The sequence below is a fragment of the Hemiscyllium ocellatum genome, chromosome 24 (assembly GCF_020745735.1).
Source record: "Hemiscyllium ocellatum isolate sHemOce1 chromosome 24, sHemOce1.pat.X.cur, whole genome shotgun sequence".
Lineage (NCBI taxonomy): Eukaryota > Metazoa > Chordata > Chondrichthyes > Orectolobiformes > Hemiscylliidae > Hemiscyllium > Hemiscyllium ocellatum.
Window position 1 is genome coordinate 2,224,518 of NC_083424.1, and position 27,566 is coordinate 2,252,083.

Genomic DNA, 27,566 nt, shown 5'->3' on the forward strand with positions numbered 1-27,566 from the left:
TATTATCATGTGTCCTCTTTGCCTGCTTAGGTCCTGTGGATTCTGGTACTGCTGAATGCTTTAGTATTATCCTATGGCACTATTTCCACTGTAGAGCAGGGAAGGTCTCCCTGCTAATCCAGCAAAGACTTATTCCTCAATCAGCATTGTAATAAAAATATATTACACGTTCATTATTGTATTGTTGTTTATGGGAGTTTGCTGAGTGTGATTGACTCTCTCCTTCCCTATTCTACAACAATGGCTATTCTTCAAAAAGTGCATAACTGGCTTGGAAGCATTTTGAAGCGTCTGATAGGCATGAAAGGGGCTTTATGAATCTAAATCTTTCCTTTTTTTGGTCTGAAGATCTAAATAATTTTCCTGATCTAAGTGAGACATCTTTGATTGATGAATCTTCCGCTGTCAACAACCATATTACTACAACATTGAACATGAGCGAATTGTTATAATGGTCAGCCAATCAGATTTAGAATTTGCATTTCTGATACTAGTTCAGACTGTGCAATTGCTTGAATGTATCAGTATGCCATTATTGTGCAGTCCTTGCATGCGACTGTATAACAAGGATCTAAATTTATATAATGCCTTATGATAACTGCTCACTTGTTTGAAGAGATGCCTTTTAAGAATTTCAAAGTTGCCTGGCTAAAATCTCTGACATCAATTGAGGGAATGACAGTTAAAACAAAAGCTGAGGAACACCACTATAGAGCTTTCAAGATTACAAATATAGGGTTTTGTTGCACCAGTGAGGATTTTAACCGTTGATTGTGAATGGAGAGCCATTGTAAGTCGGTGAGGTTGGGATGATGCTACTGACGCTTGAGACTGCCTCTAAGAAACTCAAGGATCTTCCCAAATGTGGCAGCTCTCTACATTGGTTCTCTTTACTCTGCCTTTTTTTGTTCTTTTTGTCCCTTATTGTCCCTTACCCTATTTCTTCCATCCATGCTACCTGGGATCTGACACATTTTATCTCTCTTTTCATTGTATGTCTTTCTTCCCAAATTCCGACATCAATTCATCACTGTGCCCCTGTTTTCTGCTGTCCTAGGTTTAAATGTCCATTGGATAAATCCAAATCTACCATCTTTGTCTCTTATCATCTTTCAGTTGATCATTGAGGTACTTGTTGCTGGCTCATGAAGCATAGCAATCTCCACTGCTACATCCTCTCTTGCTGATCTTTCTGTCCCTGTAGGCCTATCTTAATAACCTACCCACTGCAGTTGCATCACACAGCACCGTTCCCTTGGACCATCCACTATCACCCTTTGCAAGTTTGCTGATGACACCACCATAGTTGATTGAATCTCAGATGGCGATGAAACATGCTATAGACGGGAGGTGGAAGACCTGGAAAAATGGTGCACTGAGAACAACCTAGCTCTCAATGCCAACAAAACGAAGGAACTCATTACTGACTTTTAGCGGGATGTTACTCATGCCCCCCTACACATTAACAGCCCAGAAGTGGAACGAGTGGAGAGTGTCAAGCTCCTGGGAGTGGTCATCCACAACAAGCTTTCTTGGACTCTTCATGTGGATACACTGGTTACAAAGGCTCTTCTTCCTCAGGCAGCTGAGGAAATTTGGCATGACGACGAATATTCTTGCCAACGTCTATAGATGCGCCATCGAGAGCATTCTGTCTGGATGTATCACTACCTGGTATGGTAACTGTACCATTCAAGACCTGAGACGGTTACAGAGAGTGGTGAACTCAGCCTGGACAATCACAAAGACCAACCTCCCATCTATCGAATCCATCTTCCAGGCCCACTGTCAAGGAAAGGCCGCCAGCATTCTCAAAGATCCATCCCACCCTGGCAATGTTTTTCTACAACCTCTACCATCATGGAGAAGGTACAGAAGCCTGAATACAGGCACCAGCTGCTTTTGAAACAGTTTCTCCCCTCCTGTTGTTCGAATACTGAATGGACTCACAAACTCTTAACATTCACCTGTACCTGTGTTTTTGTTTTTGCTGCTGTTTACCTATTATTTACTATCTATGCTACTTAACTCTGTGATCTGCCTGTATTGCTCACAAGACAAAGATTTTCACTGTACCTCGGGACACGTGACAATAAATTCAATTCACTTCAATTCATTCCTCTCATCAGTTCACTGCAGAACTTGGGTTCACACATGATCAAGACCCTTAACATTCATGATCTTAATGTGGACAAGAATTTAGATTTCCTGTCTATACTTCACAGCCTGCCCAAACTGCCTCAGTGATTATCTTGATATCTCTACCTACTGCTTTGGGCTGTTGTCTTGTTCCACCCACTTCTGCCCACCTGTTTTTGCTCAAGTGTCAAAGATTATGTCATCCAATAGCAAAGACCTTTTATTTCCAGTTACAGAGCATCATCTGCCTCCACTCCTGCCTTAGCTGTTAGACAATTTAATGATTACTTGGATGAAACTGGCATCTGGTGTTGAATATAAGTTTGGAGATAAACAGAATGGTGCTTAATGATTGAACCAGAACAAAGAGAAATGGAAATTAAAACTTTATAACTCTGAAAATGAAAACAGACTCAATCATTAATTTCATTACGGAAGTGGATGTTATGCATTGCAAGGGTTCAGAAACTTATTGTGGTGATAATTCCACAGCTTTTTCGATACCTACTGGTTTGGCTGTGGAAATACATTCTTTTGGCTTTTGCAGTTGCATCTCAACTCAAGCTCTGCCAAGTTGTTAATTTCATGTGAACCACTGTGAGCACTGCAAAATGGAAGCCCAGACTCTGTGTTTTGAAACGTAAAAGTGTATCTGTGCTGCCTCAGTCAAAATTCCATCCTGAAATATATCTTTGAAAAGTCTCGTATTTCTAAAGAAAACTAGTGCACTTATTTTATTGGACATTGAATCATGTGTTGTGTTTTATATGGGAAATGGAACATGAAAGTAGGTAGAACCCTATTAAACAGAGTTTCATAAAAGACATGGAGCAGGATTAGGCCATTTGGCCTTTAAGTTTAACATCCCTTCTGTCCCCGTTTAATAGGATTGTGGCTGATCTGATTGTAACCTCAAATCCGCATTCAAACCAGTGGATTCAATCTACTGCTGCTAGTTAGTATGCTGCTTAAGAGCAGAGTATATGATGGAGTGGGAAGGAATAAAGCTGCTAGGTACGAAGAAATAGTCATTGACCCGAAATGTAGTCTCTATTTTATTCTTCAATGATGTTTCCAGAAATTGCTGAGTATTTTCAGTATTTTCTGTTTATTTCAGAATGCAGCAGTTGTGTTCAATCTTAAACAATAATGCAGTTGAAGTAAGTAGTCAAAAAAGTCAGAGTGCCTCCCAGCTCTCACTGTTGTCAAGGGCAAAACAGTACATTTGTTTGTAAATTTTATTTACATGTTATGGAATGTAAATGCTGTGATACAGGAAGATAAGAAATAAGAACAAGCGCAGTCATTCAACCCTTCAAACCTGCTTTTTGATAAAAAATCAAGGCTGATCTACATCATCCATTTTCCCGCCCAATCCACACATCTTTTCGGACTCTCCTCGTAGTTACTATGAGATTCTTGATTGGGGCTGTTAACCTGAGTTAATCGGGGAGCCCTGACTGGCAGATATAAACAGGAGATTGGCCAAACTGGCCATAAACAGGTCCAGGCAGCGGGCCGTGGAGGGGGTCGTTAGGGCCGACTGCCTGCCCCTCTTTCGCGGTTACGTTAGAGCCCGGGTGTCCTTGGAGAAGGAGCACGCGGTGTCCACCAACACCCTGGAGTTGTTCAGGGAGAGGTGGGTGCCCAGGGAGTGGAGTGCATTATTTCCCCCTCCAACTCTATTTTGATTTAGTCCCTGCCCTTCCCTTCACTGTTTAATCACACAGCATTGCCCTTTGATGTGAAGGGCACTGCCTGTCACTGGCCACCCGGGTGTTTTCCTATCTTCCTGGTGGTGGAAATTGAATAAAGATTTGTGCACTTTGTGTCTCTCACTGTGTCTCACACCTGCACACACACACCATGGGTGCTGGGGAAAAATAAGCACTATTGCGGTAGTGTGGGGGTTTAAAAAAAAATAAACAGGAAGATTCAGAATCTCCTCAGTTCAGGGACTGACTCCAAGCTGCTGGCCACAGCCCATTTACTTGAAGATCTGGACCCCCAGCAGGGTCTTTCAGTTCTGCAATCAGTAAATAAACACTCACAATTGGTCTGGCTTTTAAGACTTCGCTCTTTATTTTTCATACGCCGGGCACAGAGCGTCCAGAGACACAAAGGTGATACACTTGTGTGTTCCTTGGAGGAACTATGCGCATGGTTTAAAACAAAGACATTTTTATGCTTAAAGAAAGGTGCAAGCTAGGATTGCATAGTACATTCCGACAATTACCAATCAATACACGATGTAGCTTTATTTGACAGTTACTTGGTCCAATGATACTTCCTGGGGACCAACTTTGTTTTCTACACTTAGGCCATTTTTATCTCTCTAACCGAGCCACTACATCTGAAGGTCAGATAGCGTGGTCAGTAATGTCTTATCTAGTCTAGTTTTTTCTATGCTGTAAAGGGAGCATTGTCTGCTAATCTCTGTTGAAGCAGACTGTGGTTAGTCAATTATGCGGCGATAGCAGAATTAGTAGTTAGTAACTTAAAAGCCATTTTATGCACCTTTTAGCAGAATTGTCAATCTGCAGTCTCAAAGCCATTTTGTCATGTTATTTGCATTGAGAAGCCATTTTATTGCCACCTAAGTTATTAAGAACATCTGTTAAGCGGTTGTTCCTGACAACAACTAGTTACCTCAGCCTCTATTCTGGTTTCAGAACCTCATTCTGTACACACGTAAGTAAAGGGTGTTTATTTATTTATGGATACCAGCCTCTCTCGAGTTATTTCACTCCTTTCCACTCCTATGGATTAGGGGATTCCAAAAATTCACAGTCAATACATTAATTTTTTTGTAGTATGCTAAAGGAAGTGGGGGAGCACATTTTAGATGCCCTAACTAAATTCATGCAAGAGTTCCTTCGATTCAAGGGTCATCCTGGGTTGGAACATTGCGCATGTCACTCTGATTTTTTAAGAAAACTTATTTCTGAAGAAGAATCACCAGACTCAAAATATTAACTCTGTTTCTTTTTCCACAGGTGCTGCCAGACCTGCCGAGTTATTCTAGCAATTTGCATTTTAGTTTCAGGTCTTCAGCATCCGCAGCTTGTTGTGTTATTTTAATGTGAGGTTCTCCATTTTGGACCGAGAAAGGATAGAAACTTTCTAGATGGTATGAAGTTAAGGACAATGTATGTCAAAAGAGTCTTTGTGGTTCAAGTGCATAGATCTTTAAAATGTCAGAAACATGGTACAGAAAATAATCAGGAAAGCAAACGGAATACTTATATCTTAGAGGCCTGAGTGTCAAGATGCAGACATTATGCTGCAGTAATACAAAGACCTGGTTAGACCCCACTTGAAGTACTGTGAGCAGATCTGGGCATTGGAGGGAGTGCAACTTTGATTTATAAGAATGATATCTGGACTTCAAGGATTAAGTTATGAGGCAAAATTATACAAATTAGTCTGATTTCTCTAGAATTTAGAAGGTTAAGGATTTGGTTAAATTCTTTGATATATTAACAGAAAAGACAGGGTAGATAAAGATAAGTTATTTCACAACTTGGGGATTCCAGAACTAGGGGACATAACCTGAGAGTTAGGACCGGACCGTTCAGAAGAGATGTTAGGAAGCACTTCACATAAAAGATGGTCGACATTGGAACTCTCCCACAAACAGCAGTGAATGCTAGATCAGTTGTTCATTTTAAATCTGAAATACATAAATTTTTGTTAAAAGCAAAAGATGTTAAGGGGTAAGGGCCAAGGGCAGGTATATAGAGTATAACAAGTTTGAGAGGCTGAATGGCCTACTCCTGTTCTATTTACACTGGAGATTAAGTCCTCAACCACTTAAACTTCTTTAGCGTAGGCTCTGTTGGACCTCCAGATGTAGCTAGGATGCACATCAGTTCAGTTAAAAGAAAATATTGTTCACAATCTTCTAGGTAAAAAATGTTTTCCTTATCTCAGTCTTAAATGATTACTGTCTTACAATGAAGCTATGATCCTTCATTTAGAGTCTTCCAACCAGGAATACAGCCTCTTGAAGCCAGCCTTTTAAGCCTTCAGAGTTGAATAAAACAAAATCAAACTGCTGTGAATGCTGGAAATCTGAAATAAAAATCAAAAACATCTGAAGAAATATACAGTGAACATCTTGTGTGAAATGTAGACAGTCATCATCAACGCTAAAGGTTGTCACTGTTTCTAAGCACAGATGTTGCCTGATGCAATAAGCATTGACCTTATGGTGTACTCCTGCTGGTGACATTTTTGTATCAAAGCTTAAGGTCTTTGTTTCAAATTCCCTCTGTGTTATTTTCATAGCAGGATCTTGTTATAAAGTTGTGAAACATTCTGTTTTGAGTAATGAAAAACAGTTGCACTTTAGTGTTTCCCAGCCACAGCTCTGGCTGTTTCAGCCATCCATATTACAACAAACTAGTTGTATCCCTTTTTTATTTAGATTAAATTCAAAGTCAAATGAATGCGAGATACTTAGATTGTGACAACCGGAGTACCAGAACCCATGCACTTTGCAAGCTTATTGGACAGGGGAGATAAGAAGCTGCTGTTCCCCTTAGTTAATGGGTAAATAACATGGAGGCATGATTTAAAGAGTTTTGAGGAACACATTGTTAATCCAAAGGGTGGTAGGAATCTGTAAAGCTCTGTCTGGGAGGAAACCTCACAACATTTAAAAAGTACTAGCACTTGAAATGTTTCAACTATCAAGGCTATGGGTCATTGCAGGAATGTTGGATAGGTATAGATAGGTTTGTGCAGACTTGATGGACAGATGAGCCAATTCTGTGCTCTGTGTCTCTATATGCTACCGATTAAAACATTTTACAAAGACTACATTTTGTCTGTTATCCTAACAGGGGTCAGCACTGCTGCCTCACAGTGCCAGGGACCCGGGTTCGGGTTCGGGTTCGATTCCTGCCTCAGGCGACTGTCTGTGTGGAGTCTGCCCGGCTTTCCTCCGGGTGCTCCAGTTTCCGCCCATGACCCAAAGACGTGCAGGTCAGTGAACTGGCCACACGTAATTGCCCAACGTGTTAGGTGCATTAGTCAGGGGTAAATATAGGGTAGGGGAATGGGTCTGGGTGGGTTACTCTTTGGATGGTCGGTATGGACTTGTTGACCTGAAGGGCCTGTTTCCATACTGTGGAATCTAACAATAGTGAGGGTTTTGTAAAATTATCTGACAAATTGGTTTCCTTTCATCCAACTATGGTTGCGCTACTTTTATTGAGGCTAGAAAAATCTTTTAGTTTCAGCAAGAAGTGCTATAAATCCATTGATGAATCCTTTGTACTCAGCAATGGCACTCCGCGCACGGTGGCACAGTGGTTAGCACTGCTGCCTCACAGCACCTGAGACCCGGGTTCAATTCCCGACTCAGGCGACTGACTGTGTGGAGTTTGCACGTTCTCCCCGTGTCTGCGTGGGTTTCCTCCGGGTGCTCCGGTTTCCTCCCACAGTCCAATTCACTGCGGGTCAGGTGAATTGGCCATGCTAAATTGCCTGTAGTGTTAGGTAAGGGGTAAATGTAGGGGTATGGGTGGGTTGCGCTTCGGCGGGTCGGTGTGGACTTGTTGGGCCGAAGGGCCTGTTTCCACACTGTAAGTAATCTAATCTAATCTAATCCTGTTTATGAACGGTAAGGAGAGCTTTGTCTCTACAGAAGCATATCAGCAATTTCTGTTCCACCAAATTAAAATACATATGCTCCCTGGATTTCCGATTGTATGTAATTTAATGCCATTAGTTTAGCCAGGGAATATGTCACCATCTGTGCTGTACAACTGATAGTGCCCTTGACCATACATGTTTTTTTTGTTTAAGCACAAGTACTAAATAGATGAGGAGATTTCCTTCTCTAATGTTCATTTGGAGTTCTTTACATAACTGCATCATAATGTCACCTGTTATGTGATGGTGCCATTTGCAAAAACACTGTCATAGAGTCATAGAGATGTACAGCATGGAAACAGACCCTTTGGTCAAACCCATCCATGCCGACCAGATATCCCAACCCAATCTAGTCCCACCTGCCAGCACGCGGCCCATACCCCTCCAAACCCTTCCTATTCATATACCCATCCAAATGCTTCTTAAATGTTGCAATTGTACCAGCCTCCACCACTTCCTCTGGCACCTCATTCATACCCGTACCACCCTCTGTGTGAAAACGTTGTCCCTTAGATCTCTTTTATATCTTTCCCCTCGCACTCTAAACCTATGTCCACTAGTTCTGGACTCCCCGACCCCAGGGGAAAGACTTTGTCTACTTACCCTATCCATGCCCTACAGAAACCTCTATAAGGTCACCTCTCAGCCTCCAACGCTTCATGGAAAACAGCCCCAGCCTGTTCAGCCTCTCCCTGTAACTCAAATCCTCCAACCCTGGCAACATCCTTGTAAATCTTTTCTGAACCCTGTCAAGTTTCACAGCATCTTTCTGATAGGAAGGCGACCAGAATTGCACGCAATATTCCAACAGTGGCCTAACCAAAGTCCTGTACAGCTGCAACATGACCTCCCAACTCCTGTACTCAATACTCTGACCAATACAGGAAAGCATACCAAACGCCGCCTTCACTATCCTATCTACCTGCGATTCCACTTTCAAGGAGCTATGAACCTGCAGTCCAAGGTCTCTTTGTTCAGCAACACTCCCCAGGACCTTACCATTAAGTATATACGTCCTGCTAAGATTTGCTTTTCCAAAATGCAGCACCTCGCATTTATCTGAATGAAACTCCATCTGCCACTTCTCAGCCCATTGGCCCATCTGGTCCAGATACTGTTGTTAATCTGAGGTAACCTTCTTCGTTGTCCACTACACCTCCACTTTTGGTGTCATCTGCAAACTTACTAAGTGTACCTCTTATGCTCACATCCAAATCATTTATGTAAATGACAAAAGGTAGAGGCCCCAACACCGATCCTTGTGGCACTCCACTGGTCACAGGCCTCCAGTTTGAGAAACAACCCTCCACCATCACTCTCTGTCTTCTACCTTTGAGTCAGTTCTGTATCCAAATGGCTAGTTCTCCCTGTATTCCATGAGATCTAACCTTGCTAATCAGTCTCCCTAGGGGAATCTTGTCGAATGACTTACTGACGTCCATATAGATCACATCTACCGCTCTGCGTTCATCAATCCTCTTTGTTACTTCTTCAAAAAACTCAGTCAACTTTGTGAGACATGATTTCCCATGCTCAAAATCATGTTGATTATCCCTAATCAGTCCTTGCCTTTCCAAATACATGTATATCCTGTCCCTCAGGATTCCCTCACAACACCTTGCCCACCACTGACTGGCCTATAGTTCCCTGGCTTATCCTTACCGCCCTTCTTAAACAGTGACACCACATTAGCCAACCTCCAGTCTTTCGGCACCTCACCTGTGACTATTGATGATATAAATATCTCAGCAAGAGGCCCAGCAATCACTTCTCTAGCTTCCTACAGAGTTCTAGGGTACACCTGATCAGGTCCTGGGGATTTATCCACCTTTGTGTTTCAAGACATCCGGCACTTCCTCCTCTGTAATATGGACCTTTTTCAAGGTGTCAACATCTATTTCCCTACATTCTATATCTTCCATATCCTTTTCCACAGTAAATACTGATGCAAAATACTCGTTTAGTATCTCCCCATTTTCTGTGGCTCCACACAAAGGCCACCTTGCTGATCTTTGAGGGACCCTATTCTCTCCCTAGTTACCCTTTTGTCCTTAATGTATTTGGATTTTTGTTACTTCTGTTTGCCAAAACTATCTCATGTCCCTGTTTTGCCCTCCTGATTTCCCTCTTAAGTATACTCCTCCTGTCTTGATACTCTTCTAAGGATTCACTGGATCTATCTGGTCTGTACCTGACATATGCTTCCTCCTTTTTCTTAACCAAACCCTCAATTTCTTTAGTCATCCAGCATTCCCTATACCTACCAGCCTTCCCTTTCACCCTGACAGGAATATACTTTCTCTGGATTCTTGTTATCTAATTCCTGAAGGCTTTCCATTTTCCAGCCGTCCCTTTACCTGCGAACATCTGCCCCCAATCAGCTTTCGAAGGCTCTTGCCTAATACTGTCAAAATTGGCCTTTCTCCAATTTAGAACTTCAACTTTTAGATCTGGTCTATCCTTTTCCATCATTATTTTAAAACGATAGCATTATGGACGCTGACCCCAAAGTGCTCCCCCACTGACACCTCAGTCACCTGCCCTGCCTTATTTCCCAAGAGTAGGTCACATTTTGCACCTACTCTAATAGGTACATCCACGTACTGAGTCAGAAAATTCTCCCGTACGCACTTAACAAATTCCTCTCCAACTAAACCCTTAACACAATGGCAGTCCCAGTCTATGTTTGGAAAGTTAAAATCCCCTACCAAAACCACCCTATTATTCTTACAGATAACCAAGATCTCCTTTTTAAATTCTTGCCTAACTCTCTATAATCTCCCTTCAGAATCTCAACCTTTTCCCTTCCTATATTGTTGGTTCCAATGTGGACAATGACCTCCTGCTGGCCCCTCTCCCCGTGTTTCTCAATTTCCCTCTGACTATTGGGGGGTCTATAATAGAATCCCAACAATGTGATCATCCCTTTCTTATTTCTCAGTTCCACCCAAATAACCTCCCCTGGATGTATTTCCAGGAATATCTTCCCTCAGCACAGCTGTAATGCTATCCCTTATCAAAAATGCCACTCCCCCTCCTCTCTTGCCTCCCTTCCTATCCTTCCTGTAGCATTTGTATCCTGGAACATTAAGCTGCGAGTCCTGCCCATCCCTGAGCCATGTTTCCGTAATTGCAATGATATCCCAGTCCCATATTCCTAACCATGCCCTGGGTTCATCTGCCTTCCCTGTTAGGCCCCTTGCATTGAAATAAATGCAGTTTAATATATTAGTCCCACCTTGTCCCTGTCTACCTGACTGTTTGACTCTCTTGTGTTCTCAACTGTACCAGTCTCATATCGACCTCTTTCCTCACTATCTCCCTGCTCCCCACCCACCTTACTAGTTTAAATCCTCCCGAGCAGTTCTAGCAAATTTTCCTTCCAGTATATTAGTCCCCTTGCAATTTAGGTACAATCCGTCCTTCTTGTACAAGTCACTTCTACCCCAAATGAGATTCCAATGATCCAAAAATGTGAATCCTTCTCCTATACACCAGCTTCTCAGCCATGCATTCATCTTCTCTATCCTCCTATTCCTCCCCTCACTAGCTGATAGCACCAGTAGTAATCCAGATATTACTACTCTTGAGGACCTCCTTTTTAAATTCCTGCCTTACTCTCTGTAATCTCCCTTCAGAATCTCAACCTTTTCCCTTCCTATGTTGTTGGTTCCAATGTGGACAATGACCTCCTGCTGGCCCCTCTCCCCCGTGAGAACTTTCTGCACCGTCTCTGAGATATCCTTGATCCTGGCCCAAGGGATGCAACACACCATTCTGATTTTTCGCTGCTGGCCACAGAAATGCTTGTCCGCATCTCGGACTAGAGAATCCCCTAACACAATTGATCTCTTGGAAGCCGACTTACCCCTCGTTGCATTAGAGCCAGTCTCAATCCAAGAAACTTGGCTGTTCGTGCTACGTTCGCTTGACAATCCATCACCTCCTACATTTTCTAAAACAGCATACCTGTTTGAAATGGATATAGCCACAAAGGACTCCTGCACTAGCTGTCTACCTGTCTTACCTTTCCGGAGTTAACCCATCTATGTGACTGTATCTCAGACTTTCCCCTCTTCTTACAACTGCCATCCATCACATACTTTTGCTGTTGCAAATTCCACATTGCTTCTAACTGTCTCTCCAACCAATCCATTCGATCCGATAAGATTCACAGCCAACAGCATTCAGGGCAGATATAATCCACAGTAACCCTTAAACTCTCTTTAAACCCCCACATCTGACAAGAAGCACATATCACTCTACTGAAGGCCATTTTTGCTCTTTCACAATCTACAGACCCAGAAAATAACACCGTCTTATTTCCCTACAAACACTGCCCCAGGTTAAATTAATAGTTATGGCTTATATTTTAAGTTTAATCAAGAGATATATCTCCAAAAAACATATAGTCAAGAGACATATCTCCAAAAGCATATAATTAAGAAAGAACCCACTCTATTCACTACTACAGACTTTCTGTAGGCCACACTTAAAACAAAATGCACTTATCTGATTCTATGCTGTGAACTTCACCCAACAGTTCCTCCAAGATTAGTTGTGAATTTCACTGCTTGTTAATTTTCCCAGACGTACTCCGAAATCCAGCGATTCATGAATTCAAACAGCAAAGGCAGTAACTGGGCAGGTTCACTATAGTGTCAGTTTCTTTTTCTCTCTTTCTCCTGCACTGACTTCACAATGTACTTCCTTTGTCTGTTCTTCTCCCTTTTAAAATTGCTGCTGTTTTGACTTTTTTTTTCCCAAAGTTCCAAAGCAGTGCAACAGCATATGAAACAGTAATTGCTGCTCCTGGAATTTGAGGAAATCACCTCCAACACCTAAAATACCTCAAAAAAAAGAGCAGATGTTACAGCCAGAAATTTTTCCCGTCTTCCATCTTGGATTGCTCAGAATCCTGTCACATCACTTAAACCTAATCTTGAGCAGCTGTGCTTCAGGCAGGATCCTAATCTTTTATACTGAGAGAGAGAGAGGAGAAAGGGGAGATAAATCCTATAAACCCATTGCTTGTATTTAATCCAATGTTGAACATTTGGACAAATGTATTCTGCCTTCTCAGAAAATGTGAGAGTTGGTATCACCTATGTTAGGGATGGAATGGTGGCAGAGGGCCTTAGTTCATTTTTCTTAAGGGGGAGAGGTGTTATGAAGGTGTAGGTGTGTACTGTATCTTTGAGAGAGAGGAAGCTAGCAAGTACTGACTGAAAGCATAGCGGGTCCTGAACAATTTAAAAATGTAACACTTGGTTGAAACAAATAGCTGTTGCATTGCCATGGAACAAAAACGACTTTAAATTCAACCAATAAGTTTAAGTTATGCCCCAGGTCTCAAAACCCATCAAATTTGAATTTCATGTTTTGTTGATATCAAACCAATGAAATAATAAGATGTTTTAGGGTATAAAACCAGGCATTTTGAACAGTTCAGGGGAGAACTGCCAAGAACACCAACTGGACTGCTTGCTGTCTAAAAGATCCCCGTCCATAAGGAAATTGTGCAGCAGAAGACCAAAGAAAAGTCAACCTAGAAACATTTACACGGGAAAATCTATAACTGAGAATCGACAAAGCTGTCTGGATTTGAAGTGTGATTTTTTTTTGGAAATCTTAATCGGGGTTCTTTTTGTCAGACCGGTATTGTAGAGTGAGAGGTTTAAGAGCAAGGAGTTGTAAATAGTTGTTTAATGTTCTCTGTTGGACTTAAAGAACAAAATTGTTAATTTTTACTTCAAATAGTGACCTCTGGGATAGATCTTTGCCTCGCAACATTCAACATTCTGCGTGAGATGAGCTTCTGTGTGTGTTGGGTTTAAACTAGCAGAGAGGTTTATCCCATGTCCTAACAGTAGGCAGTCAGTTCAGGAATTGCTGGAAAAGCTCAGCAGGTCTAACAGCATCTTTAAAGAGAAATCAGAATGAATGTTTTGGGTCAAGTGTCCCTCCCTCAGAACAGTTCTGAGGAAGGGTCACTCAAACCAAAACGTTATCTCTGATTTGTCTCCACAGATGCTGCCAGATCTGCTGAGCTTTTTTTTTGTTTAACAATTTCTCTTTTAGTTTCTAATTTCGAGCATCCACAGTTTTTTCATACTCGGGTTTAGAATGGTGCTATGTAATAAGGGCTGAGTGTGATGATGTCGGGGCTATTTACCAAGGAGATGGTATTTTGGATGAAATATTAAACCAAGTTAGTCAGCTCAAATAGATGAACAACGTCTGGCTTTCTGAAAGAAGATAGTAAGTGGTGGTTGATGGAAAATATTCAGCCTGGGTTCCAGTTACTGTTGGCGTGCCGTAAGGATCTGTTTTGGGACCACTGCTGTTTGTCATTTTTATAAATGACTTAGACACAAGCATAGATGGCTGGATTAGTAAATTTGCAAATGACACTAAAGTCTGTGCAGTAGTGGACAGTATGGAAGAATGTTGCAGGGGGACTTAGATAAACTGCAGAATTGGGTTGAGAGGTGGCAAATGGAGTTCAATGCAGCTACATATGAGGTGATGCACTTTGGGAAGAATAACAGGAAGGCAGAGTACTGGATCGATGGAAAGATTCTTGATAGTGTGGATGTGCAGAGGGATCTTGGAGTCCATGTACATAGAACTTGGAGCACCTCCTGGAGATGAAACTACTAAGGCACACACTAAAAATTGATAAATACTTTTGGTTATATTTATGTCTCTTATTAACTGTCACCTTGCTATTTCAGTAATGTCAACAATTGTATCAAATGTAACTGTTTTGTTGTATTAAACCAAAATAACATTTGTTATGTAACTCTTAAAATGAGCTAATGGATTGAACCAAATGCATAGTTTTTAGTATCTCAAAGATCATTGAAACTGGCTTGATTTTTATTTTGCAAACATGTCAGTCTCTCTCAATATTGCTTGTATGGAGTCAAGATTTCAGACATAGTCTTCAGATGAAATGCAGTTAGATGACGGGAGATGATTGTGTTGAGTATAATTTCATTATAAGCTCATATGTCCACACTGGAAACTTGCTGTAAATTTGCAGCACTGTAATTCCATCCTGTCACATGTCGAAACAGTGCAGTGCATCTAGAGTCTGGAGGGGATGTTGAAATAGATCACAGCATACAGTAAAAAGTTGTTATTGTTATAATCATTCGGTCCCATTACTCAAGATCCAGAATTCAGTTCCTGACACTTGCAAGAGTCTTGTGTCAGTTGGACTCTGCCTTCCACTGCAGTCTGATAAATGGAATGTTCTGATATTAAATAAGCATCTTAATAAATTATTGACATTGATCAATTGAAAATCACAATTCCGCAGATAATTCAGGGCTATGGGAGGGAGTTGATTTACTTGCTTTTATTTATGTTGTAATTCTGAACATGTGTTAATTTTAATTTGAGGTTACTTAATCAGGATGTAGCCGCATTTGAGAAGGTGTTAAGTAGGTTCACAAAAATGATGGAGGCTGTTTCCTTTGGAAAAAGACAAGGTTGACCTGATTGAGATCTTTAAAATTATTAAGGAGTTGGATCGAGAAGATGTTTCCATTTTTGGAATCATAGTATCTTGGAATGTTTTTGGCACTGAATAAGCAGACCTGGCCCATCGTGTCTGCACCAGCCAAGAAATGAGCCACCAAACCCAATCCCAGTTTCCAGCATTTGGAGAGAATTCAGAAAAAAGAATGGTGAGAATATGAAATTTTTGATCACAGAGTAATTTGAAGTAATTTATCTGGTTACATTTAAGGGAAGCTAGATATTTTTAATTGAGAAAAATAACAACACATTGTGTTATAGTGAGGTGAATGGGAGGAGAACAAAAACAGGACATAGAACATTCCAGCACAGGACAGGGCCTTTGGCCCTCGATGTGCCGAACTGTGAAACCAATCTGAAGCCCATCTAACCTACACTATTGCATTCTTGTCCATATGTTTATCCAACGGCAATTTAAATACCCTTAAAGTAGGTGAGTCTACTACTGTTGCAGGTAGTGCATTCCATGCCCCTACTACTTGAGTAAAGAAACTACCTCTGACATCTGTCTTATATCTATCATCCCTCAACTTAAAGCTATGTCCCCTTGTATTAGCCATCACCATCCGAGGAAAAAGGCTCTCACTGTCCATCCTACCTAACCCTCTGATTACCCTGTATGTCTCATGTGGAGAGAAATTTCTGGAAAATCTCAGCAGGTCTTTGAGCATCTGTGGAGAGAAATCAGAATTAACGTTTCAGGTCCAGTGACTCTTCCTCCGATCTCTGGATGGGAGGAGGTTCAGGTGAAGCATAAAATGATTATCAGTTTGGTTGAATGGCCACTCTCTATAGTATAAATCCAACAAATCCCATCTTTGACATGAGGTTTTAATATCATTTAATACTAAAAGATGCAAGTCATACAGTCTGAATTTATAAAAGTCTTTACCAATCATTTCATAGATCATTCTTCCTCAAACTTATTGCTCACATATTTATTTAAAATCCAAGTTTCTATATTAATTATTTAAAACCCTCTTTTCTCATTTACATAATATTATTCAATATTCTTTCTGTATCTGACTTCTTGTTCCTTCTTTCTTTTCTTCCTTCCTATCCCTTGTTTTTCTTTCTGTCTTTTCTATTTTCCTTTCTTTCCTATCTCATGGTGGTTTGCGATTTCCACAGGATTAGAGTCAGAACTGAGCTGCAAAGCCCCAATCCCTAAGGCTCAGGTGGCAATCCTGACTTCAGTTCTGAAGGAGATTTCAAGGACAGTTTTTTGATTTTGTTTTCTAAGCGTGGAACAAGTGTGTTTTGTGACGGCTTTCAGAGGCTACATGCTTCCCCACCCCCCCGAGATTATCACCTTCCCCCCCCCCCCCCCCCCCCCCAAAAGAGATTATCACCTTGCCCCCGTCCACGCCTTTGATTTCCAATGATTTGGAGTAAATTGATAGACACTCCCCCATTTCTCTGTAATTCAGTAGGCAGATACCACTTTTCTTGCCTACCAGGGAGGCTGGTGATGGGAGGTGGCAAGTTGAGGTTATTAAGTGGCTGTTAATTGACCACTTAAGGGCCTTAATTGCGAGTTCATGGCCTTTTTTTTAACCAGACATTAATTGCTGAGGTTTAGATCAGAGTGGTGCTGGAAAAGCCCAGCAGGTCAGGCAGCTTCCGAGGAGCAGGAAAATCGATGTTTCGGGCAAAAATCCTTCATCACAAATTGAGGCAAGAACCCTACAGGATGGAGAGATAAATGGGGGGTGGGGGGTGGCTGGGGAGAAGGTAGCAAAGAGTACAGTAGGTGAATGGGGCTGGCGATGGAGGTGATAGGTCAGAGAAGAAGGTGGAATGGATAGGTGGGAAGGAAGATTGACAGGTGGGATAGGTCATGGGGACGGTGCTGAGCTGGAAGGTTAGAACTGAGGTAAGGTGGGGGGAGGGGAAATGAGGAAACTGGTGAAGTCCACATTGACGCTTTGGGGTTGAAGTGTTCCGAGGTGGAAGATGAGGCGTTTTTCCTCCAGGCGTCGCGCGGTGAGGAAGCAGTGGTGGAGGAGGCCCAGGACCTGCATGTCTTCAGCAGAGTGGGAGGGGGAGTTGAAATGTTGGGCCACAGCATGGAGGAGTTGATTGGTGCGGGTGTCCCGGAGGTGTTCCCTGAAGCGCTCTGCAAGGAGGTGTCCAGTCTCCCCAATGTAGAGGAGACCGCGTCAGGAGCAACGGATACAATTAATGACATTGATGGATGTGCAGGTGAAACTTTGATGGATGTGGAAGGCTCCTTTGGGGCCTTGGATGGTGGTGAGAGACGACATGTGGGTGCAGATTTTGCAATTCCTGCGGTATCAGGGGAAGGTGCCAGGATGGGAGGGTGGATTGTTGGGAGGGTGTGGACCTGACCGGGTAGTCATGGAGGGAATGGTCTTTGTGAAAAGCAGAAAAGGGTGGGGAGGGAAATATATCTCTAGCATTAATTGCTGAGGTGGCAAGAGAGGTGGTGAAAGGGGAAGTATTTGAATGACTTTGCCATGGAGAGCAACTCACTTCCTCTTGCTGTGTCCAGGATGGGAATGTTACATCCCAAGTCTTTCACCTCTTTATAGTCTCCTGATAATTAATTTGAAGCTTTTCTTGTCAATTCTTGGCTTGCTTAGTTCGAAACCTACAACAGGGTTTTCAAGGCCCAAATTGGGTAATTGCAGTCTGATTTTTGTTTCCTGATAACTTCGCATTGCAGATTGTCAACGCAAAATAGAAATGCATTTAAAACCAACCTCAAAGCAGTTGGAATTCAGGTGAACCTGACTATTCCCTTCACTTCCTGGTGGGAGATTGTGGAATGAATTCAAAAATGGATCATCAGAAGTGGGACCTTTAATCATAGACTCCTGCAGCAGCAATAGAGGCCATTCAGCCCATCATGTTGGCAACAACTTTTCAAAGAGAATCCCATCCTATCCTGTATTTCCCATGGTTAGTCCACCTAGCCTGCACATCTTTGGGAGGAAACAAGAGCACCCAGAGGAAATCCACACAAACACGGGGAGTACATGCAAACTCCACACAGACAGTTACCCAAGTCTGGATTCAAACCTGAGTCCCTGACACGGTGAGGCAGCAGTGCTAACCACTCAGCGTCTGTTGTTTTACACAAAGGACTAAGGAAGGAATTATTGGAGTTATTTTTTAAGAAGATAGGTTTTTCCTAACAATTGACAATGGATTCATGGCCGTTATTAGATTCTTACTTCCAGATCTTTATAGATTTCAAATTCCACTATTTGCCATGGCGGGTTTCAAACCCAGATTTCTGGATAATAGTCCAGCAATAATGCCACAAGGTTCGCCACCCCTTGAATTAGTGTTACTGAGCTGTTTCCCAGTGTATGTTTTCACTCTATCTATAACATTGATGTTGTTTTTGTCTGAGTCTGTCTACGAGTGTGGGGGCAGGGGGAATTTTAAGGAAGTTTGAGTTTTAATGAGTAGCGTTACACGTTGACAGTTCATAATGTTTACCTGTGTTTAGAATCTATCTATTTGTAAATAATAGTTTTTGTTAAATCCAGAAACCTCCTGCATGTTTCCTGTTACCTGAGTATATCAAACAGGTAAATTGGGAACTTTGCATACTTTGATTTTTATTTGTCAAGACCACTCTGGGAATAGTGTGCTGGCTCTCTGGTTCCTCAATGAGGCATAACACTCTTCAGGAAACAAAAGGAGAAAACAGATTTTTATGCAGGAATGGGCTTTCTGAAGAAAAAGCGCTTTAGCCAATAGGTTATTTTTGAAGGTGAAAGGATGCAGGTCAGGATGAATGCGGCCAGTATCCTGGAGTGGGCCATGAGATCATGTTGGGTATTTACGGAGGAGGTCCAAAGGAACAAACGGTGAGCTACAGTTGCTAAACATCTGCTCAGACTTTTTTGTTGAGAATTCTAAGCATCTAGTTTGCTGTTGGAGACTGTGTTAATGAGGCTGACGACAAACAATAACCCTTCTTAGTAGGTATCTTGCAGTTGTCTAGCGAGAATCTCCTCTCAATGCCTGGAATTCTGTTGGAAATTGCAGCTAATTGCTCCTGATATCGGTCATGCTTGACTATTCATGCAACATAGGTGGAAGTGGGTACTACATGTGCTGGAGATTTGAGTCAAGATTAGAGTGGTGCTGGAAAAGCACACCAGATCAGGCAGCATCTGAGGAGCAGGAAAATCGACGTTTAGGGCAAAAGCCCTTCATCAGGAAGCATGCAGCATGTCATTCAGGACCCTCTAAAATTCTGTCCATGTCATTCATAAATGACATTTGTAAGGATTCAAAGTTGAAAAAAAACACTATTTCGACTGGGACAACACACCTATCCTGGGACAAGCTAAGCAAAGTCATGCCAGAGAATTCCTCGAGGCCTGGCACTCCAACCACAACGCCATAAACAAGCACATAGATCTAGATACCATCCATCAACCCCTCAGAAAATGAACAGGAAATGACATCACCACAAACCCCAGGAACCCCATCCAGGACAAACATAAATAGAAATCAGGAGACAACAGCTTCGCTTCACTTGGAGGTCGCCACTGATTATGTTACCTAGCCAGGTAACGTCTGGATATCAAACCGACAGCTCAGCGAGCAAACCTACACCCTAAACCTCAACCTGAGCTACAAACCTTGCAACAAATATGTTATAGTAATGAAAATCCACTCAATCCCATTTGCACACTTCTCAATGCCATGTTCCGTTCAGTGTGCAAAGTGGATACTACTCTAAAACCTTACAAAAGATTATATCAAAGGTCACATCAGTATGGCAAGCCAAAATGTACAATGGTATTTCTTCAAAGACAGCTTATTTAATCATACTGGAGACATAGAAAGTAAGAACTCTCCCACAGGGATTTCAAATGCTTAGTTCATTTTAAATATTCTTGTGAATTGTTGACATTTGTGTTTATTAGAAACTTGAGATCCTGTTGCAGAAACTATTTGCCGCTATTTGTGCATTAATGAGTGCTTCATATCTAAACTTGTTACTGTTAAAGCAGGGATCAAAACTCTGGGTTCGTTCAAAAGTTTGATGCTATCAAAAGGCCATTTGGAAATGAAATGTGATGTGTTAACTATGGTTTAAAAGCCGCTGGTCTCCCAACTGTAACAAAATAAAGAGCTTACATTTCTATACTGCTACTGTGCAAGTAAATGTAGTCACTTTTCACTACTTTCAACATTGATGGTTAAGGATGTTTGACTGTATTGTGGTGTTTGAAAATATATATTTGAGTATGTTCTTAGACCCAGTGTCTTGAAGATCATTTAATGTACTTTCCACTAAGATATTGAACTTTAATTCTGATGTAAAACTCACAAAATAAATATTTTGCTTTTGCACTAGTTCAGGTGGGGTCATGTACCTGCTGTGCAGGATTTGCAGATGTAGCTTTCTAGATTGGTTTAGAAAGACAAGAAAACAATTCCACTTCTGAAATATCTTTCTTGATCATACGGTACCTCAAAAGTGTTTTGCAGCCAATACGTTTTGAGGTGTAATTATTCTTCTAATCAGGTATGGATGGCAACTAATTTACATACTGTATGTTGCAAAGCAACAGCGTGATGAGTTAGTAAATAATCTGTTTTAACTGCCAGCTGAGGGATAAATATTTATCAGGCTATGAGGGAGAACTGCCTTTTGCAAACAATGCCGAAGGATTCTTTACATCGACCTGAGCATGCAGTTGGTGCCATGATTTAATGTCTAATTCAAAAGCCAGAAGTGCAACTTGATACTCTACTCCTTTGGTACTTAAGGTTTTGTTAAAGGATATTTAATGAAATAAAATCATGTGACAATAATTGGATTAAAGAGGCTCCTCTGTTTTTGTTTTTTTTTCATTGCTATTCAAACAGCAATTGAATTCGAATGCAAATGTTTTTCTTGTTTACAGAAAAAGAGCAGAGAAGAGACCTCTGGAGAAGGGAGTGGTGTGGAAATCCTTGAGAACAGGCCATATAATGATGGTCCAGGTGGTTCAGGGCAGTATACCCGTAAAGTCTACCATATTGGTATGCACATCCCCAGTTGGTTTAGGTCTATTTTACCAAAAGCTGCATTGCGTGTTGAAGAGGAGTCCTGGAATGCTTACCCCTATACCAGAACAAGGTACGTATTCGTGGATGCAATCGCTTTGCTAGAATACTAATGTTGCTAAATAAATACACCCTATATTTTATCTTGGACTTCTTTAAGATCAGAATATGTGAAAGAGTCATTCAAACAATATGGCTTTTCTAGGATTTATGGTGTTTCAAGTTGAACTTTAGTGAGTGCAGAAGAGGCAATAAACTTGGGGCTGTATCTTTAGATTCTGTCAAGACCAGGGTTGGAGGCAGGTGTGCACTGAAAGTAATACCATCCGTCTTTGTGCTAAATTCCCTGCTTTGTCCCAACCTCTAGCCATTTTCACAGAAGTGGGAAGGCAGTGCAGGAGGTTGCAGGGCTACCTCACTGTAGGTATTTAAGAGGCATTTTTGGTCAATTTAAGGAGGCTAACTGGAATAATTATGTTTTTTTTTTAACCTTCGGTTTACTGTAGTTAGCAGCTGTCAGTTTAACTGCCTTGAAGTTTTATGGGTAATCTGACCTGTAAGAAAGTTCATCCATATGATATATATATACTCTGCTTGACAGTTTGCTACCTGTCGAGAACTTGCACGTGTACACACACACACAAATCACTTGGTTTGCTATTCCTGCTTCATAACTTCTTTTATGCATAACTTTACTTGAATACACCAGCCCACAGAGTGAATCATTCCCTGACGAGAGATTGACTATAGGACTGTAATCATTGATATGACACAGGTGGCCTTTTGGCAGCTTGGGGCTTGGACTCCTCCACCGGCAGAACCTCCCCCTCCCACTCCACCGAGGACATGCAGGTCCTTGGACTCCTCCACCGGCAGAACCTCCCCCTCCCACTCCACCGAGGACATGCAGGTCCTTGGACTCCTCCACCGGCAGAACACTCCCCCTCCCACTCCACCGAGGACATGCAGGTCCTTGGACTCCTCCACCGGCAGAACACAACTACACGACGGCTGGAGGAGGAGCGCCTCATCTTCCGCCTGGGAACCCTCCAACCACAAGGTATGAATTCAGATTTCTCCAGCTTCCTCATTTCCCCTCCCCCCACCTTGTCTCAGTCGGTTCCCTCAACTCAGCACCGCCCTCCTAACCTGCAATCCTCTTCCTGACCTCTCCGCCCCCACCCCACTCCGGCCTATCACCCTCACCTTGACCTCCTTCCACCTATCCCACCTCCATCGCCCCTCCCCCAAGTCCCTCCTCCCTACCTTTTATCTCAGCCTGCTTGGCTCTCTCTCTCTTATTCCTGATGAAGGGCTTATGCTCGAAACGTCGAATTCTCTATTCCTGAGATGCTGCCTAACCTGCTGTGCTTTGACCAGCAACACATTTGCAGCTGTGATCTCCAGCATCTGCAGACCTCATTTTTTACGCCAAAACTCCTTGCACACTTAGAAGAGCTCCTTGTCTGTCTGAATTCAGCAGTATCTGTAGGCTGTATTCAGTAAAGCAACAACCACAAGGCTTCAGCTATGCTCGCCTGTTGGTAATGCTATTGAAACAGAGTAGTTGTTTGGCTTTCAGTGTCAGCATAAGAAATAGCAGAAATCTCTTTCTGCCTGGCCTTCTATTTTTGTTGCTTTCTAGTCCTGAGAGCAGAAACCTACAGCAGGAAGATTAAATCACTACGTAAAAAACAGATATCATTTCAAGAAAAAGCCTTCTGCCTCTGCCCAGTGCAATTGCACTATGGCTTTCTGTCTTGAAACTCAGGGTCTGTCCAGACCAGGCAGATTACTTTTGTAACATCTAAAAATGACTATTGGTATATTCATAGATTTATTTTCTCTGTCCCTTCTTGCCACTCTCTGACCTTCATTTCCTGTATTATTATTTTGCTATCTTGCTTTGAATCTACTCTTTGAATTGTTATTTCTACCTTAGGCTTAATAACTCATCCCATTGTTTAAAGCCCTCTCTACTTCCCTAGAGTACGGTTTGCTGGGACACTAGTGCAAACCATTCCAATGGTATAGTACCCACATTCCCAGTAAGGTTGTCCATGCCCCAAGAACTGGAGCCCATATTTTTTCATCACTAATCTTTGAGTGACATGTCTGTTTCACTATTCTTATGTGTCCTCAGCCAATTGACATGTAACTCAGCTAATAGTATAGAGAATATTACCTTTGAGATTCTGCTGTCCCATTTGAAACTTAACTCCTCATACTGTTCATGCAGAACCTCTTACCTTGTTCTGTTTATGAACCATGATAACTGGCTCTTGCCCTCTCTCCTTCACCACTCCAGGTTCCTGTCCAAGCTTGAGCAGGTGTCCTGAACACTGATACCAACTTGGTGACATAGTTCTCTGGACTCCCACACAGACTGGTGTCTCTTCCCTGCTACCATTGCATTCCTTTTTGCTCCCCCTACTCGAATGCCTTCCTGAACCACCTTGTAGTAGTCAATTAAGTCATCCACCTCACAGCCCTCACGCTTGTCTGAATGCCTAAGAAGAACCTTCAAATTGTTCAATAATTGCAAAGGCTGATGTTCCTGCAACCCTGCCCTTTTGGTCATGTTAAATGACTCACTCACATGCTCCTTTGATTCCCTTATTGATCAAATCTGAAGACTGTCTCCTAAGAGATGTGACAGTTTCCTGACAAAATATTCGGGTAACGTACTCCTCCCTGATGTGTTGCAGAGCCTATATTTCATTCTCTAGCTCATAAACTCTGAGCCAAGATTGCTGGAGCTGTAAATGCATATTATACAGATGTTTGCCCTGGCTCACATGGACCTTCTGGAGTACCCACATACTACAGCTGTGACACATTGTCTTTCATGTCTTTGGGAGTTGGTTAACTCAGCTGGTTTGTGATGCAGTGTGTTACCAACAGTGTGTATTCAATCTCTGTAGCAGCTCAGGTTACCATGGAGTACATTCCTTCTTAACTTCTGCCCACACCTCAGACATGGTGGCTCCCAGATTAATCCACCATCAGTCATCTCTTTGTAATGAGAGTGCAGCCCTGTGGTCTGGTAGGACTGTGGCAACTTTGCTTTTAATGTGCTTCTTAGCTGTCTGCTTGAACAGTGTGTTCACTTACTTGATTCTTTGTATATCTTATTGACCGTATCATGAGTTCCTGTACAGTTTTAAACCTTTGGAATAGAATAGGCCATTTACCAGATACTCACCAACAACTAGCTTCTTCCCCTGTCCTAGAGTAAGAATTAACTCCCAGCTGTTGGCCCTGTACCTCTGAGGTCCTTCTTTCGATCGCTCATTGCTAATCTGCTTGGAACCGTACGACCAATTTTCTGCCAATGCCCCTTAACCCTTGATTCCTTTACTGATCAAAAATCTGAGTAACCTCAGTCTTGAATATATTAATGATCCACTCTTTATTACTTTCAGTGGAACAGAATTCCAAAAACAAACAGTTCTCTAAAAGAAAAAAAATTCTCTTGATTTAAAGTTTTGAATGGGAGACCTCTTATTGTCACCTAGTTGTCATGAGGGGAAACATCTGTTGAGCATCCACTTTGTCAAACCCCCTTTCAGTAAGATCACTGCTCATCCTTTGCAACTTCAATGAGCATAGGCCTGACTTGCTCAACATTTCCTTATATGACAATCTCCTACATTGGGACTAAGTGGGAATCCTGAACTTGCACTTAACAAAAGCAATTCTGGGAAAGTTTTATCCAGGAGGTCTCCTCCTAGTTAGCCACTTCTGGACCCCCATGCTTTTACAGATGGTGTGCTGACTCTCGATGACATTGCTTAATCACAGGGCTGGCACTTAGTCTTGGTGTTCTCCAGTTCATGATCTATTCCCCTCGTGTTGGTGTTCTCTGGTTCATGATTCTTCTACCAAACGCAATTTGGTTGCAAAGGCTGATGTTCCTGCAACCCTGCCCTTTCCGTCATGTTAAATGACTCACTCACATGCTCCTTTGATTCCCTTATTGATCAAATCTGAAGACTGTCTCCTAAGAGATGTGACAGTTTCCTGAGAAAGTATTCAGGTAACATACCCCTCCCTGATGTGTACCTTTGGTAGAACCTTCTACCAAAGGTTCTTTATGTATTCCCCTTGCGTTGGTGTTCTCTGATCCATGATCCATTCCCCTCATATTGGTGTTCTCTGGTTCATGATCCTTCTACCAAAGGCAATTGTTTCTCTCCAGCCCCTCTATATCCTCCTTGGTTTTTCACCCTTTTAATATATCTCCTTTCAATCTTCTCATTTCTAAAGACAATTATTCATCACCAATCTTTCCAAATAACTGGAGCCCCTCATCATTAAAACTTATGGCAGTGGATCAGTGTGAAATGTTCAGTCTGTCTTAGGTTGAAACAAGTGATTTATTGTGATGGCACCACAATATATCTTAAAGTTTTTTATTGGATTTCATGGCAGAAAATAACCTGCACTGCTGGTTGTACTTCTGCATGAAAAAGTGTACAAGTTTTCTGGATGATGTAACAACCCTCAGTGCTAGGCTTTATTACTGTGAGTTGGTTAATTATCCAGGTATGGCGAACTGTATGATGTTATTGTGATGGATTGTAATACGGTGATGTGAAATGTAAGGAACATGGAGGGTAACATAATGTCATTGTCAATATTTAATAATTATTCTTGGTAACGTTTTTCGTTCTACTGCAACCATAATTTACTCCTTATTTATAATGAATCTGACAGTACACTGCAACAAACTAGATTTTCTATTACCTTCTATCCTCATCATCAGAACAAATTTTGTGCCTGCAGTCATAATCTTATCCAAGAAAGACATTTATCCATGTACTTTAGTTTCAGTTACTACAATATTAATCTGTCATATCTGTCTCGCTGGAAATATTGAAATTTGCTGTATGTTTTCTCTTCGTCATCCAAGATTGCAATTTAATAATGGAATAGATTGATTTATAACTTGTAAACTAAGCATAATGTTAGCAAAAGATTTGAATCTTTTTATTAGAGAGTAGTTTTACAAAAGAGTGGAAGCCTTAATGTTCTAGTTAAGAGCACTCCACCAGATACCCTGGATTTGGAAACACAAAACACTGCACAGAAGGCCACTTTACCAATTGTAACTATGCCAACTCTTTGCTAGACCAGTTCAAAAACTTAGCCCGCTGCCCTGCCCTTTCTCAAATGCCCTTTATCTCCTGTGATTTATCCTCTATTCCCCAGAAGTTCCAGTGATCTCTGCCTCACCACTCCTGTAGCAAAATATTCCAACCCCAGCAAACTTCTGTGTACAGAAATTCCTTCTAACTCTCACTGATAACTTTAAATTTGTCATTGACACTAAAAACAGAATCAACAGTCGTTCTTTATCCGACCTCGACCTTTGAAAATCTCTTTACGTATCTATTTTTAATCTTTGTTCCAGTATACATCATTGCAGTCTCTCAAATCTCTCCTTATAAATACAACTCTCTTCCTCAAAAGCAGAGTCTTTGACCCTTTTTTCGGACCGAGATGAATAGATTCTGGGTAGGTAAGGGCTTGGAGGGTTTTTGGAGGTTGGCAGGAATGTGGGCTGCTCAAATCAGTCACCATTTTATTCAACGATGGAGCAGGCTTGAAGAGCCCACTCCTGCTCCTGATTTCTATCTTTGTATAATTTCACATCTTGAGCATCACTTTAGTAATCTCTTTTCTGGGTAGTCCCGATCTTTAAGATCCTTTCTATAATGGAGTATTCAAAATTTCAAACTATGATCTAATCAACATGCTGTAATTAAATGAATGAGCTTTTGTTTAAAGTGGTTAAGTCTTGGGGCATGCTATTGGGAATTGTGCCCTCTAGCTTCTTCGATGGAAACCTTGCTCTTACAGGAATGTAAAGATGAAGCTTGTTTTTTGCAGAAATGATTGTGAATTGTTGCACTTCTTTGTTGCAGATATACCTGTCCCTTTGTGGAGAAGTTTTCCATTGATATTGAAACGTATTATAAACCTGATTCAGGAGATCAGGCCAATGTATTTAACCTCTCAACTGCTGAAAAAAGACTGAGGATGATTGGTACAGTATTTGTTTTCTATCTTTTTTAAAAATATAGTTCCATCATTAAACATTTGGTTGTCGAAGAGAATATAATTAAAGCAAAATGTCAAGCTGAACGTATACAGCCATTGTATTGTTT

The 27,566-nt window shown here is 41.6% G+C and overlaps 1 protein-coding gene across 9 annotated transcripts in view; it reads left to right on the forward strand.

Annotated features, from left to right (window-relative positions):
* LOC132827008 (membrane-associated phosphatidylinositol transfer protein 2) overlaps window positions 1–27,566 on the forward strand; it is a 538,978-nt gene that overhangs the window by 353,503 nt on the left and 157,909 nt on the right. For 8 of the 9 annotated variants that reach the window (XM_060843350.1, XM_060843356.1, XM_060843357.1 and 5 more), the window contains 2 exons: window positions 21,252–21,466; window positions 27,324–27,445. In XM_060843350.1, coding sequence (XP_060699333.1) covers window positions 21,252–21,466; window positions 27,324–27,445 — 337 coding nt within the window. The remainder of the gene's footprint in view (window positions 1–21,251; window positions 21,467–27,323; window positions 27,446–27,566) is intronic. The other variant, XM_060843358.1, reaches the window with a different exon arrangement.